At 39.2% G+C, this 16,478-nt stretch overlaps 1 protein-coding gene across 1 annotated transcript; it reads left to right on the forward strand.

Moving 5' to 3' along the window:
• The first annotated feature begins 3,355 nt into the window (after positions 1-3,355).
• On the forward strand, positions 3,356-5,745 carry LOC119735478. The gene is made up of 3 exons (XM_038209184.1): positions 3,356-3,691; positions 4,570-4,731; positions 5,021-5,745. The coding sequence occupies exons 1-3, from the start codon at positions 3,505-3,507 to the stop codon at positions 5,335-5,337; spliced, it is 666 nt and encodes a 221-aa protein (XP_038065112.1). The 5' UTR covers positions 3,356-3,504; the 3' UTR covers positions 5,338-5,745.
• Positions 5,746-16,478: the final 10,733 nt, after the last annotated feature.

Here is a 16,478-nt window from a genome sequence, read left to right on the forward strand (position 1 = left end):
AATTTCCAAATTTTGCTCTTATATTTTGTCACTTTGCTAGTTATAAACCACCTTTATTCACCACTTCCAAGCAAGTGTAAGTTGTAGAGGACTAGGAAAGATGTATCATAGCGTAGCAATGACTGTAGGGCTGTGTTTGTGATCTCAATTCATTTTAATACCGTACAAATAAACACGGTCTTATAGTCTTGGAAGTGATTTAATTAGACAGGGGATATATCGTTGTGTATTTTCCCCAAGTATTGTCAAGCAAGTGTTATTGTAGAGGAGTGATGTATTATAGCGAAGACAATTAATGTATAGTTTATTTTCTGAATTCGGTTCGTTTTAATATCGTATAAAATAAAGTAGGCCTACGGATGGATTTTTGTAATTGATCCATATCGTTAAGTGTTCGCTGGGTTTTGTTGTGGTGTCATTTTGTTTATAAAGCATTTTGTGAAGCAAGTGCAATTTATGGGATAGTGATGCATAAGTAGCGAGAAAAAAATATGTAATCGGGTTCGTCTTTTGGTGATCTCAGTTCGATTGATATCATGTAGATTGGAAAAATTCATAATATTAAGGTTTAACAAATCGTTTCTAGATCGCTGAAGAGTTGTAAAGATGGCTATAACATTTGTAATTAACGATTTTAACAGCATTCTTCAATATCTATTGAAAATAAACCGGGTGGTGAATATCGTTGAAAGACAAACATGCTCGTGACTGACATTATTACATGATGTATTCAATATATCATTTTTAATACTATGCATGCAAAACTTCCACCGCAAAAGTTGGACTCATTTTGGTCGGTGGACACACAGTGGTAAGAGAGTAAGGTAAACGATAAAAGAAGAAAATAATGCAACAACAGATTAAGCTGAAATTTGGAATATACTTAGATGATATAAATGTTCAACTACTCGTGAAATAACAACTTTCGTAAATTTCTAGAAATAGATATAAATACATAGATTTGGGGACGTTTTCGAACGATTTCTTCCAGATTTGAAGGTCAGCTTTACCAGTAACAAGTATTGACGTTTTGGCTTCGATGACGGCGATTTTTTTTCACTGACATTAAGTTTAGAATTTCTTCTTCTGTTATATTTTAACATTTCAATCATACTGAGCATATTTTCTGAGAAACACGACGTTCAAAATGCCATGTTTTTTGGGGTGCATGAATTTCACTGCTCTGTTATACCGTCTAAGTACGTAATCGGATTAGCTTTGACTAACAACGGCATGACGCTTTGTGTAAGCAAAGGGATACGACGCGTCGCAGCGCTGCGATGCATCGTAAGTTACGACGAGTTTGATGAAATCGGGTGCTGTTCTATGTGCCTAAGAAAACAAAAGTAAAGGGCCGATTGAAGGTGAGGTATTATTTAAATAATACATATATAGAGACATTTTAGCAAATAATCAAAGGGTCTACTGCAATCTAAATATTTTTTAGAAATGTCGTTTTTGACGTTCAGCAACCCGTAAACTCACGTAAATAAACTGATATTTGATGTACTTTTTGCTGTACACCACCAAATGGGAGAACAGAAATCCAATATAGGTAGAACAAGAGTCTTGTATAGATGAAGGGCAGCGTTGGAAGTCGATCCACTCGTAATCAAACGGATGAGGCCCATAGTTCTATTGCACTTTGTGATACATCCTGAACCATGATAATCGCTACAATATATTTCGGATTTGTCTGTTTTTTCTTTATTATCGGGGTATCGCACAGCTTGCTTGTTCACTTTGGAGCCGTCCAACCACCATCCAGTTGTCACCTTCATCTTGCAGCCGTTGAGGGCACCTTTCCGGTTGGACTTCGATGTGAAGACCCACCAAGATGCCATATGATAGTCCTGGCAAAGGCAAAGACAGACGCATCTGTCTTTGCCTGGATAGGTGAGTGTCACCAAACTATTGTTTAGTTACTTTTTTTTCTTTCTTTTTTAAGTGTATCGCAAGAGCTGCTCAAGGTGTGGGATCAACGGCCTGAGGGGAATTTCATGGATTTCGGAATGGGACATGCAACCTTTATATTACCTCGTGATACCATCGTTTGCAATGAGGCTTTCTTCTGGAGGTGATTTACAATCGCACTGAAACTTAGATTTCATCTGGTGGGAAAATCGCAATGACCTTTCTGGGCTCCATATCAGTTAATGACACCAAAACATTTTGTTTTATACTCTTTCATTCTACAGACATAGGCGGCTGCATGGTCGAGACGGAGGTCGGGCAACCGTGCCTGCTTCGTCTGTGATTGACCGGAATGCGATCTCGCATTTGCGAAATAACTTAAAAAAACCCAAAGTTCTGGAATTCTCTGCTTTACCCTAAGTCTTTGCAGAATTTCACGAAGCGTTAGTGACAGGGAATTTATTTAGATTCTGTCATCTTCAGAGCGAATCTTACTGCGAAAGTAAAGGCTCAAAATCAACTTAACATCACCAAACCCCCAATTCTTTCCAAGATGGTACCCGTCTAGAATCCCTTCCAAGCTGTGGACGAGATCTGCGCTATACCTCTTGTTGGCGGGCTGCCCGGGAAATCGAACAGGCCGCCCACGAAAATCACGCATTTCGCGCTAAAGGTTGCCCTCTGCGAGTTGTTACAATCCGCGGACGCGTGTAGGTGCCGTGAACACGGCCAGAAGCACCCCGAGTGCTACGTACACCGCTCTCCGCGACCATCGTAGAAAATGGCAAATACTATTAAGACATGCAAGCGAGCAGCATTGACATTGACTCGTCGGTTGCAGGTCAGTGATTGGATGAAACACTATTATCATTTTTGATACATAACTGTTGAATGGTCAAGGTTTGCAAGTTGGTGTATTTGTCTCAGGACGTAAGGCAGCGTGCACCGGAATTCTGAATATATACATGTACCTCGTATCAACGCATACACAATGTAATATGATACATATGAGTGATTTTCTGTCTTGCTAGTTTCTAGACCACAAAGGAGTTGTAAGACGCACAATAAAAATGTGTGATTTATAACAACGATCTTGAAGATTACCACATCTAATAAAAACGAAGATTGAATATATCACTGAAAAATACGCTCTCGTGTAATGGTATATGGTGCAAAACAGGATTTGTAAGTGAAATTGTACGTGCCAGACTCAACGGTAATATTAAACTACATTTACATCGGTCGGTTGGACACAGAGCGAGTGGCAGTCAAGCGATAAAAGAAGAAATAGAGTTGAAGGCTAGCATCAACACGTACCCGTTTATGAAAAGGGGGCAATTAAACTCAGGTAAATCGATGAAGGAGCCGATGGCACGTTTTTTGTAATTAACTAAGAGCAAGCTGTATTGTTAAGTGGAGTGCTGCATGCTGGGGACACAATAACCATTATTACGTATACCGTAGAAGCTGTATGACGACAAGTCGATTTTGTAGGCGCAAGGCCAGTCTTGCAAGGGAGTAGTGCGCGTTCCCTGTTTTGACGCAGAAATAAGTGAAGAACTGCTGGCTGATGTGAAAAACCCGCGGAAAATGTTGGTCTTCAGTTGGACTTTAGGGCTTTTATGTTCCCTCTCTTTGCTACCTGTACAAGGGAAGATGTGTAGCGCCATGATCAAGGCTGCACCCGGTGATGATCTGACCGCGCTTCGTGACAACGCTTTCGCGGCTTTCAGAACCGAGTGCCGCGGTAAACAAGGCAATCTCGACGACACCAAATGTAAGTAATTCTACTCAAAATATGTTGAAAGCGCAATTATAGAATGCTGTCAAACGGGGAAAACTCAAGAATTGTTTGTATACTTATAACATAATGAGAAGCACGAAGCGCATTGAAACAAAAAAGGTGTTTTTTTCATGAGAAGTAAAGCATCAATTTAAGAATTGCACTATAAAGGCATTTGTTAGCAAAAGTTTGATTTCTAAAATGACTGTTTTCTATAGTGTATACGAAACGTGTGCAATTAGAATGCGGAGTTAGTTTTAGTCTTTAAATCATAATATTTCACATGGGGCTTTATGTAATCAAGAACAGGTCCATAGGACAATGAATGTAACCAAGAGTAGGACTAAGAATATGATCCTTTAAAGAACCATGAAATCAAATTTTCGCATGATTCAAATTGCTTGAAATGCAATTGTTTTTTTTAAATTTCCTTTTTTTAGTTTTACTATCGCCATTTTAAAAATGCTTTTAAAGACCTTTTGGGTTTTGTTTACGCCTTTGGTCTTTCTTTTTTAGTGAAGTTATCACAGTATCAAGATAAAAGGGGCTCTATATTTGGGCAATGTTCTTGTTTTTAACATGCGTTTTTTTTTCGATTGATGCACAGGGGAATGTGCAAGAGTATAAATGTCTCTTTCACCAATAATTATAAAACTGTTCAGAGGATTTACCTTTCAAACAGCGTCCTCAAGTGGCAGAAAACACCACGATATAATGGTTCTTATACAAACAGTGATAGTTCTATAGAAGCCCAAGTGATAACCCTGTGTCATATTAATGTGTAGCATAAATCTTCTTATTAACACATATCCTATAGCCTGATAAATATATTTATGTATTATCTGTTTATTTATGACCTGGGGTTCACATAGCTTGCTCGTTCACTTTGGAGCCGTCCGACCCTCCAGTTGCCACGTTCATCTTGCAGCCGCTGAGGGCGCCTTTCCGGTTGGACTTCGATGTAAAGACCCACCGCGATGCCATAATAGTCCTGGCGGAGGAAAAGACAGAAGCGTCTGTCTTTGCCTGGATCAGTGAGTGTCATTGATTTATTGTTTAGTCACTTAATTTTGTTCTCTCTTTAAAAATGTATCACAAGAGCCAATCAAGACGTGCGATCACCGGCCTGGGGGAATTAATGGAGTTCGGATAGGGACATGCATAATAAGATACATCTCGTGATACCATCGCACGCAAAAGAGCTTTCTTGAGGAAGTGATTTAAATCTCATTGAAAAGAGATTTTATCTGTTTGGAAAATGACACTTACCATATTCAGTTAATGACACCTCCAACTTTTGTTTGATACTCTTTCATTCTACAGCCATAGGTGGCTGGTCAAGACAGAGGTCGGCCATCCGTGCCTGCTTCATCTTTGGCTCGCCGGAATGTGGGCAGTTGCTGGGTGGGCGTTCAGAGCACATCGAGGTAGATATCGTCGTCGACAGTGAAAGTCGCCCCTTCTGGATGGAGTACAAACACGGCGTGGTGACCGTCGGCAAAGGAGGACAGGAGGAGGCTTTCTTGGAGTGGGACGCCGCTGCGTATCATCATCGCCACATATCAACGCCCGTATACGTCGGTATAAGTTCTTGGACATATGTACCTGCGGACTGGGTGTTCTACCAATTCTGTGCCTAAGAGTACAAAAGCAATGGGCAGAATGAGTGTGATGTAATACGAGGTACAGACAGTTGACATAATACGTAAGTTGAGGCATTTGAGAATTTTTCAATATTCTAAGAAAGTTTTCTCGGATAACTAATTTGTTGACCTTTATGGTCTTTGGTTTTACTGAAGCGATTCCAATTGAGTAGAGAACATTTACAGTGTTGCGCTCTTTGTTGATGGTTTGTGATGGATAGTGGTCATTGGTATCACTGTCTATATTGTGCTTATGCTTATCACTGAGTCATTCATTGTTGAGTTATGGTGGTCGGAGTTATGGTGGTCGGGGGTAACGCCTAATGCTTCCGGTTTGCCCTGCTTTTTGGTATTCCGATTAATATTCTTAAATTAAACTTGAAGCGGTGGCACATACTCACACAACTTTTGTGTCTGTGTACTTTTATTGGAGTTTGAGTATCAGTTTATTTATAGAGGAGTTTATTTCGAGTATGTATTTATCCTCTTTCTTTTTGTGACATTCATTTAGCATTACACTAAGTGTTTACATAATTGTGTTATTCCTGTATATTTATCACTGTTGCAGGTATTGAATAAGTGTTCTGTTGAATTGAAAATTGAATTGAATTGCATATATAGCGAAGAAAAATTTTCTTAGGTTTGCTTGTGATCTCAATTCGTTTTAATATCATGTAAACGAAGGTACAGTTGTAATGTTAATAAGTTATCCGTAATGGTAAGGCTTAACACATACCGGTACACAGGGTGTCAATCGCTTCTCAAAAGTGGGGGACATACCTTGATCAGAACTAATGCGATTCTAGATGGTCTGTGGTGTGATCTTACGCAATTTCTGACCACTTTAACCAATAATTTCTTAGCAAAAGATAATAATTTGAACATCGTTTTCGAGGTTGGAGTCATCGAATCAGCTATTCTGAGCTAAAGCGTCGGGTTCGAGGCCTGCTTAAGGGCCCCGAAAAAATTGATTCTAGACGCTCTGTGGTGCGATCTGAGGCAATTTCTGACCACTTTAACCAATATTTTCTTAGCAAGAGATAATAATTTAAACATTATTTTCAAGGTTGAAGTCATTGCATATTTTATTATATTCTCAGCTATTTGCGTGGGGTTCGGGGCCCGCTTAAGGCCCCGAAAAATATTGGATTCTAAATTCTCTGTGGTGCGATCAGAGGCAATTTCTGACCACTGTAACCAATATTTTCTTAGCAAAAAATACACTGTAGTATAGGACCCTGTAAATGAGTTCAAAAATCTGGGGGGGGGGGGGGTTGATATTGTGTCCCCCATCCTTCAAAAAGTGTGGGGGGGACATGTCCCCCTGTCCCCCCCCCCCCCCCAGGATTGACGCCCATGCCGGTACATACTGAATGACTAGCTATAACGTTCATATGGACGTATATACACCCCACACAATGTATCACAGTATCCACATATAAAATGGGACTTTTCTGTTTTGCTTGTTTCTCGATCACTGAAGAGTTGTAAAGACGGCTATTATATACGTTTGTAATTAACAATTTTAACAGCATTCTTCAAGATTACCGTATCTTTTGAAAATGTACACAAAAGATGAATATGGCTGAAATAAAAACACGCTCCTGTGTAAAATATAGTATTTCCCGGCCAATTTCCCAAAATGTTAATTCACTGCTGAAAATCGGTCATTCATTTCCGTCTGAAATGGAGAATCGCTCTGAACAAGCGTTTCATTTTCGCTACCAGAGCATTCGATTCCATTTCAGTTCAATCAATTAAGTGATTGAGCAGCGCCTTTCGTTTATGTCCATTCATATGCGTTTACAAGACTTCTTTTTCGCTTTTAGAGGGCGATTTCAAACATTTACTGTTCTATTTTACTTTTATTTTAATGCCATCGGCATCAGAAACAATTAGGGGTTTCTTTTTTAACCGTCAATCAAATTAGCTGTACCGGAAATCAATTTGGAAAAGGTATGCTTGTGTAAATGAATGCACAGGTAGCGTAATTGGCCGTCTGTTTCTCAAAACCAAATGCACGGACAATGAAAACGAATTAACTATCGTTGAACTGAAATGGGATTAAATACGTGCATTCAAAATTCAGACGAAAAGGAATGATCGATTTTCAAAAGTGAAATGAACATTTCAGGAAATTGGCCGAGAAAACCTGTATACATGGTGTATTTAATGTAGTATTTTTAAGTGTATAGAGTTGCTGCGCGTAAAACCACAACCCTAATGGTGACTGCTCTATGTTCCGACACCCCTATGTTCCGACAACCTAGATTGTGTTACTCCCGGTTAGGGTTAGGGTTAGGGTTAGGGTTAGGCTTAGGGTTAGGGTTAGGAATAGGAATATGTGCAGTCGGAACATAGGGGTGTCGGAACATAGAGGTGTAACTATATTCATTTTGGTCGGTTGGACACGGAGTGATACAATATTACATGGTGTATTAATTACAGTATTTTTTAATCCTTGTTACTGGGCATGCAAAACTTCCACAGCAATTTTTCATTGTGTGTACTTACAGTCTGAACTAGCCTTTGTAAATGTTAGCGTTTTGTCGCTTTGGTAGTTCTAAAGCATTTTTATCAACTTTATCAATCTGGCCGCGCTTCGTGAGAAGGCTTTCGCGGCTTTCAGAACCGAGTGCCGTGGTAAACAAGGCAATCTCGACGACACCAAATGTAAGTGGTTCTACTCTATAAAAAAAAGTTGAACACGTGACTATAATAATAACTATGTTGTCCTTTAATACATGGAAATTCAGAAATGTCGTTTCTACATACCAAATGAGAAGCATGACGCACTAAAACAGGGGATTTTTATGAGCAGGATTCACCGTAGGAATTGCACTAAAAGTGCATATGTAGGCCTAAGCAAAACCAGATTGCTGAAATGATTTGTTTGCTAACGTTTTATGCAAATTTGGAGGCAAAGTAACTAGCATTATCTTTAGGCCTGGGCTTCATCTTATCAAGAATACGCCTTGAAAGGAGTTTTTTCCGTGATTCAATTTTCTTGAAATGCACTTTACTTTCTTACTTCCCCTTTTTTAATTTTAGTATCCGCACCTTTAAAGACGTGTAAAGCCCTTTTGATTTTTACGCTTATTCAAATAGAATATTGATAAGAAGGATTGCGAAGTAATCAGACACCGTGTTAGATAAAACGGTAAAAGTTAAAACGGTCGCTCGCCACGGGAGGCCCGTCGTAAAAATAAAACTACCGATCGTCCAGACATCGTTTTAAGTATAGCAAGTTCAACTCGAAGCAGTTTATCACGGTTTCTAAGGTCACGTAGAACATCCGCCTCGGCAAAAACCGCGCGCTAAAAAGAGCCTTCACTCTTCCATTTTGACAGTTAGCTACACGCGATCTGAGCCCCTCACCGTGTGATGCGTGTTGCCATGCCGTGTTTGACATCGCAGCCTCGGCCGGTCATGTAGTGTGGCACGCGGTAAACGTGACGACAGTCACTTGTCCACCGCGGCGATTTCCCCTTTTTTTCCAAGTATCGTATCGGCTTTACACCATTTGTGTTTACATTTCGGGGCTATTTTCTGTACCTTTCGTGGTGCAAAAAGACATTAAAAAAATGTTCTAACAAACACGTCATTGAACAGATTCCACTGCACTCAAGGTTTACTGCATCAACTTGACAACTTGCCGGCACAATATGTCAGTCACGTGAAAATACACTTGATATTAACGTCGCAATATTGACCAATCAACGCCAAGGTTTTCCTGGTAGTTGAATATATTAGTGTATTATGATAATTACGCTCCGGTTAGCGGTTATTGCGTTGGCATCTACATGTTTGTCATCGCATCGTACGTGTGTTCGTGTGCGATCGAGGGAGCACGATGTGAAACTGGGACCATGTGGTCAGAAAACTTGCGGAAATTGGACTTGAAATTGGATTTTTTTTAACGGTAGGAGAATTAGGACATTGTTTGCTTGATACAAAAGCGCGCCACGGAGAAGGCGTTACGTAACTCCGGGTCACTGCGCTGGCTTAAACGGGCAGCGTTTTAGATAAAACCGTTCAGACATCGTACTAGGAGATAAATTCGTTCTGGTTATTCGCTAAACCCTCCCTCCGAGGGGGTTTAAGTTGCCGTTTTATTTTCCAGTTGAACTCGATTCGGTCTAAATAAAAGAGCGTTCAGACATCGTTTTAGCAAAAAAAGTTACACTGAATCGAGTCACGGATCCTAGACACCAGGATAAACGACTGTTCTGAGCTCTAGTACAAAATGCACTGAGCGGACTTGCCTTAATTGGTTAGACGGGTGATAACAGGCATTAATACACGTTGGCGCGTAATCGCGAATTTTCCAGGTGTCCTATTGTGTTGGGTTTTTGCAAGACATCTAAAACGGAAATATTCATAAAAATGTAAGCAAAACTACTCCTTATTTAAGATTTAATTGTTCCAAAAATTGTTTAAAAATAAATACTTCAGGATATAACGAATGGTATTGTGCAGTTTTTATCGTCAAAAATGAAGTATTTACCCGGGAAATAAACGTCAAATAACGAGAACACCGTTTACCCAAATTTCGTTTTTAATAAGCTTTTATTAAAAAGTTTTAGAGAGATAAGATGCCGAACCGATGAAACAAAAGCGACATTTCATTGTTCATCTTAAAGCTAAAGATATTGTGCCGGCTCGGCATTACCATGGTTATGTAGTTATCACTTATCAGAATTCAATAATAAAGACCAAAAACGTAGACTCATGAATATTCAAAAATATAATTCGCTGGCTTGACAGGCTTCGAGGCCAGATCGAGCGCAGAGCCTTGCAATCTTTAAGCCACCGCGCGCAGTGGTCTTTGTTGAAAAGTATTCATGGTATTTGCCACCAGTACGGGCCGTTATCACGCGTCTAACCAGGAGTTGGGCCGAGTCGTTAATCCTTGTGTGTAGGATCCGTGATCGAGTTCAACCGGTGTTTTAAGGGAATTTAACACGGTGTCTGAACGACTCCATAGGCTCCAGATAAGGGGAATTCAATTTTCAGAAATGTTCATTTTATGTCCTTTCATTGTGGTAGGGGAAATGTTTTAAAAAGGCTAAATGTCACTTTGACACGTATCCAAAAAATCTACAGTGGATTACCCCGTCAAACAGCGCCCTCAAGTGTTAGAAAACATCATGATATGATGGTCCTTACAAACTATGATAGGCCTTTCAAACCCTTATGGTAACCCTGTATGATATTAATGTGAACTATATATCCCATAGCCTGATAAATATATTTCTATTTTGCACGTTATTTATTTTATTACGTGGGGATCACACAGCTTGCTTGTTTACTTTGGAGCCGTCCGACCCTCCAGTTGCCACGTTCATTTTGCAGCCGCGGAGGGCGCCTTTCCATTTAGACTTCGATGTGAAGACCCACCGCGATGCCACGATAGTCCTGGCGGAGGAAAAGACAGAAGCATCTGTCTTTGCCTGGATCGGTGAGTGCCCGTGAACTTTGGTTTAGTCACTTGTCCTTTTTTAAGTGTATCGCAAGGGCCTCTAGAGATGTGGGATCAACGGCCTGGAATTGGATGGAGTTTGGAAGGGTACATGGAGTGGGACGCCGCTGCGTATCATCATCGCAACATATCAACACCGGTATACCTTGGTATAAGTGCTTGGAGACATGTATCCGCGGACTGGGTGTTCTACCAATTCTGTGCATAAGAAAACAAAAGCATTGGGCATGATGAGGGTGCTGTATTTCGAGGTTCAGACAGAAATATATATTAAGGCAGTTCAGCAAATATACTGCTATCTTATGATTTAAGAAATGTCGTTTTTGAAGTATAGCAACCGTCATACTTTCTCTACATGTGTGCTAAATGGGAGACAAGTGAGAACGAGGTTGACACCCTACTTGCGTCACGAAAATATAAGCCATAGTTTTGGAAATGATCATATTGGACAAGGGGTATATTGTTGTGTTGAAAGTACTAGATTTTACTTTTTATTTTGTCATCGTATGTGCTTACAGTCTGAAATAGTCTTTGCAGATGTTGGCGTTTTGTCGCTTTGGTAGTTTTAAAGCATTTTTATCAACTATTGTCAAGCAAATATGAATTGTAGAGGAGTGACGTATTATAGCGACGAAATGCATGTAGGGTGGTTTTTGATGATGTTAATTCGTTTTTAATATCGTATAAATAACGTACATATGGAACGGTGATCCATAATGTTTTTAATTGATACTGGTTCGGGAAAGATAACATGCCTTAGACTACATGCCTACGAGGCGGGTTCCAGAGGGAATTGTTGGTGCTACCAGAAAAACTACCACACGGCAGCGAGCTGGATACTCACCGGGTTGACGTCACCTGGGCGCTATCATTTTTACTTCCCAGACGCGCGGCAGAATCGGCCAATAATGCGCTCCAATTTGATCATGAATACTTATGAGGTGTAGTAATTATAAAGACTTCATGAATTTGTAAATGATCTATCTATTACATACACACCAGGGATGAGTATCGCTGGGGAAAAAATGCTGTATGTGGAAGAGTGCGGGATATAGTTTGTAATAAATACAGAGATACATCGTTGAGTATAATGTTTGGCTGTTAATTTATTTTCTATTTATATGCTTATGGTTCAAACTTTGCACTTTGGTCAGCTCGGTAGTTAACCTTTTTTCCAAAAGGGTATTGTCTAGAAGGCGTAAGTTGTAATTAATGTTTTTTCATAATAACGTAAAAATGAATGCCAGTTTGATTTAAACATCGTTTAAAATAACGTCCAGACATTGTGGCCTCGTGGTTAAGGGCACTAGATTCGTGGTCTGTGGGTAAGGTTGCAGGGTATGGGTTCGAGTCCAGACGGGGTTGTGGTGCGGGGTTGTCTCCCTAATGTCACAGCCCCCCCCCCCTTTTAGAGGCAACATTTTACAGTCTCAATTACATTAAATTTGTTGCTCGTGGTCTAATTAGTAAACATATCGAGATTCGTGGGAAAAGGACAAGGGAATATTGGGTTAGGACACATTTAAGTTTGAAAATTTTTGTGCACAAGTCTATGGGGATGTCTTCCAAATGTCCAATCCAAGGTAATAATAATAATAATTATTATTATTACTGAATGTTGTTTTAGGTGATCCATGATGTTAATGTTTCTGCACATACCCAGTGACTAGTGATGAGGTCACTGTATTGCACGTCTATTCAGCCGGCAAATGTATTGCAGCATACACTGTTATTTCGGTTGTGTAAAAATCAAACGATTGTGTACTATATCAACCTAGCAACCCGTCGTGTAAACTGTTGTTTACACAACTTGTGTAAAATATTACACAACTTGTTCAATTTTTTACACAACTGGTTGCTAGGTTCATATAGTACACAACCGAAATAACAGTGTGCATAGTGATTTTAATAAAATCCTGATTGTTACCAGACGACAGAACAGTTGTAGAAACATCTATAAATTTGTAATTGATGTCGATCTATTAAATGTACACCAAGGATGAGTATCGCTAGGGTATAAAACGCTGTATGTGGAATACTGCGGGCTGAAATGCAGTAGTTTTAAATATAGAGATATTTTGCATGCAAAAAGTTCAATTGTTATTAATAAAAATAGGCAATTGAGCCCAATGTTATTAATAAAAGTAGGCAATTTAGTCCTTTTGGGCATGGAGTAATTGTCAATTAATGAAAACGCGTGTTCAGAGCGATTCTCAAATTCAGACGAAAATGAATGACCGATTTTCAGAAGTGAATGAACATTTTAGGAAATTGGCCGGGAAAACCTATTTAATAGTGTGCGTTCTTTCAGCAAAACGAAAACAAGTCACACACATCCCTATATGATTTGTTTTCGTTTTGCTGAAAAAACACTGAATTTTTTTGTGATCCGTGGACAGAACCTTAAAACGGTGGTTGTGTTTCAAATTCCGTAACTTGAAAAGTACATAAGCGATTTGAATGATTCTTGTAATAAAAGAAAGCTTATGAATGGGGCTTTTATATCCTAGATTTTGAAAGTGCTACATGCAGAACTTCACTAAAACAACGGTCCAAACATTTTGGGTTTTGGTTTTTTTACTCACCCTGCACACAAACAGTGAATGTCACTGAAAGAAAAATGCGCTCAATATGAAATATTACTTTAATGAATGAGAATGGATGTGCATGCAAAACTGTCACCGCAATAAATAAATAATGTAGATCGGTTGGGCGCAGAGTGGTTGACAATAAGGTAAGCGACAACAAAGAGAAAATGGAAATGTCGGCAAGCACCGACGGGTTAAGTAGCAAGAGACAAATTAAAAATTAAAAATTAAAGAAGCCGCTGGCAGTCTGCTGATAACAAAAGCCAGAGCAACTTGAAAGTAACCAGTGTTGAGTGCACGGAGAACCTAGTACACAAAAGAACCTTTGTTACGGTTGCCAGGGAAATTATTGTGAGGACAATGGCAGGCGCACCTGGAGTCGAGGCTGCTCAAAAGTGGCCAGTCTTTTTAATGGACCGATCCAGTAAGCATCGCCCTATGTATTCTGACCAATCACAGCTGTGATTTATGTCCGACATGCGTGCACGCGTGTATAGGCGCGCGGCAGGAAAATGCAGTGTGGCATTGGAGATCGAGAGGAGCACGTGTTAATTTGCCCACGTGCGCAGTGGGAGGGGCTTACTGGATCGGTCCATTGTTGGCGCACGGAGCCCACACTACCATGCTACTAGTGAGTCAGTGTTATACAATGCGCATGGTTTGAGGGAAGTAGTGGGAATTACTGGTCCCGAGGTGTAGGTCACGTCGGGAGGTAGTCAAGCTGACCTAAACCGAGGGACCAGCAGTAATTCGAACTATTTTAGTAGCCTTATTGCCTTGTCGTTAATGGCCTTCGTAGATTGTGCATCTTCATTCTTGCGGTACGCGCGACGCGCGCGCTTATCTCCATAAAAGGAGTTGTTTACGTTTTACTTGCGAGCTGGACACTGAGGGTTGTTTCGAAAAACAGAAAGAAAAAAAATTGTTGAAAATTTTTTTGGACATTCATAATTTTTGACTGGTTTTGACGTTTGGACCGAAAAGTTTTGATTTTTTGACCGAAAAGATATTTCCGAATAATTATGTGCTTGGTCGGTACAGCTATGTTTAAGACTGGTTGGAGTCTGGAATGCTTCGCTTCGGGTAATAATACACACGTAAACCATCACTATACTCAATATAACATCACCATCTATTGTTATTATGTACGTGTCGACAATTGTGAAACTGCATCCAATTAGGACACTAACCTAAAAGCATTTTTACTTAATTCTCGAGAACAATAAACAACGTGCAATAACTGTTACAGAATTAAAAACTAGTTAAATACGAGACTTAAACTACCAGTACGTAAAGGGACGCTGCGTCCTGGAATACGCCCAATTGGGCTACACAACACGTTTTGAACGAAATGATGTTAATCGGAAAGAACATTTCAAAGTAGGCTATACGTTTACACCACTTTCCTTTAAAAACTGGCCACTTTTCGTAGTATCTTGTGTTATTCATGCGACTTTCGGGGTCCACTTTTGCGACTCAAAAAAGTCGGGCTGTTCGCCGTGCTAGTTGTTGTAGTTTCTGCCGTCAGGGGTATTTCGCCTTTTGCGGACGTGTAAGAAATCACATTTTGTACATTGATGATTGGTCACCTCTGTTTGTTAGCACGGTGCTGTGTACGTGTGTAATACTAGACACACACAACGTGTATCGTACATTGTATGAAAACGACAGGAAACACGTATCATACTGCGTCGTGTCCGATGTAAATATTCGCTCTTTTTTCGTCTTTTCTCAGGAACGAGAGTTAGACATTAGGCTGGTTTCCTTTCAACCAGATGTTTGAAATAGGATAAGAAAACAATCCTGAACATTACATTTTCGAGGATTTCAGGACGCAGTGCCCCTTTAAAGGCAAAACGAAATATGTCGAAATATACTCAACAATTCTTTCGATTGTGAAATCAACTTATTTTTTTAGAAGCAATAGAAGAAAATCTACAATTGTTTTGCTTTAAATCGTATCACTTAAAATTAATGTGTTATTTTTCAGAATTATAAACATCACGTCTTCGAGCATTTTCAAGCGTTTTAAGTCACTTTAAAACGTCAGCTGCCGCGATGGTTTGTGCACAAAATACATGAATATATCACAGAATTACAGGGTGGGTCCAACAGAAAGCGACCAGAATTAATATTTTTGTTTCCATAAAACTAAAACAATTAAATTTGATACACTAATAAAGCATGCACTAAACGAGCATGTTGTTCCACTCAAGTGAATAAAATATATAGAAATCTACCCATGTTATCAGAAATTATGATGTTTTAATAAATATGACCCATTTTACAGCTGACCATGGTATATGCCAAATGTTTTAAAGGTTTTATGCTGAGTGAGAACCAGAGAGTACACACATGAATAAACATTGAAATGAGATTGTAATAATAGTAGTCGTCTGAAACATATTCTTTATTTGTAAGTTTTTGTGTTTTGTATAATGGGTAACAAATCAAGTGTTTCTCTGAAAAGATGATGGTGATTTCTGTCGGTTATCCTATGGGAGTTTTCATTCATTGATGAAGAAAGGAAACTGGCAATGGTTCATTGTATTTAAAATGTGTTCATCAATACCTACACAAAATACCTCCTCTCTCTTTATGTAACATAGTTTTTTTTCCACTTATTCTTTTTTGTTGTTATTGTAATTTTCCTAATTGAATTTTTTTTTTACTTTTATTTTTTTTGTTTCACCCTGATACCTATACCTATTTGCATTTCTCCCTCCGTCTACATATGCCTCCTTGTATCAACCGTGTGCGTCGTCTAAACATTATTTTTCCTCTATCATATAATATTATTTTAGTATTTTAAATTCTACTCATTACCATTTGTTCGCCCTTTGTCCGTTTATTTGTTTGTTCGTTTGTGCGTCCGTTATATTTCTTCTCTTCTGTAATTTGTACATATATTATGTTGTACTTATTTACTATCATACTACAAATGTATACCCCAGTATTGTTCATTTAACTCTAAGGCATTCCCCTTACAAGCTTCGGCTTTTTGTGTTTATGCCTCCAACTACTGTTGTTGTTTTTTCTTCATGTAATCATTACAGTGTTTGTATGAT

Source organism: Patiria miniata, unplaced genomic scaffold (assembly GCF_015706575.1).
Source record: "Patiria miniata isolate m_02_andy unplaced genomic scaffold, ASM1570657v1 HiC_scaffold_29, whole genome shotgun sequence".
In the NCBI taxonomy this organism is placed as follows: Eukaryota; Metazoa; Echinodermata; class Asteroidea; order Valvatida; family Asterinidae; genus Patiria; species Patiria miniata.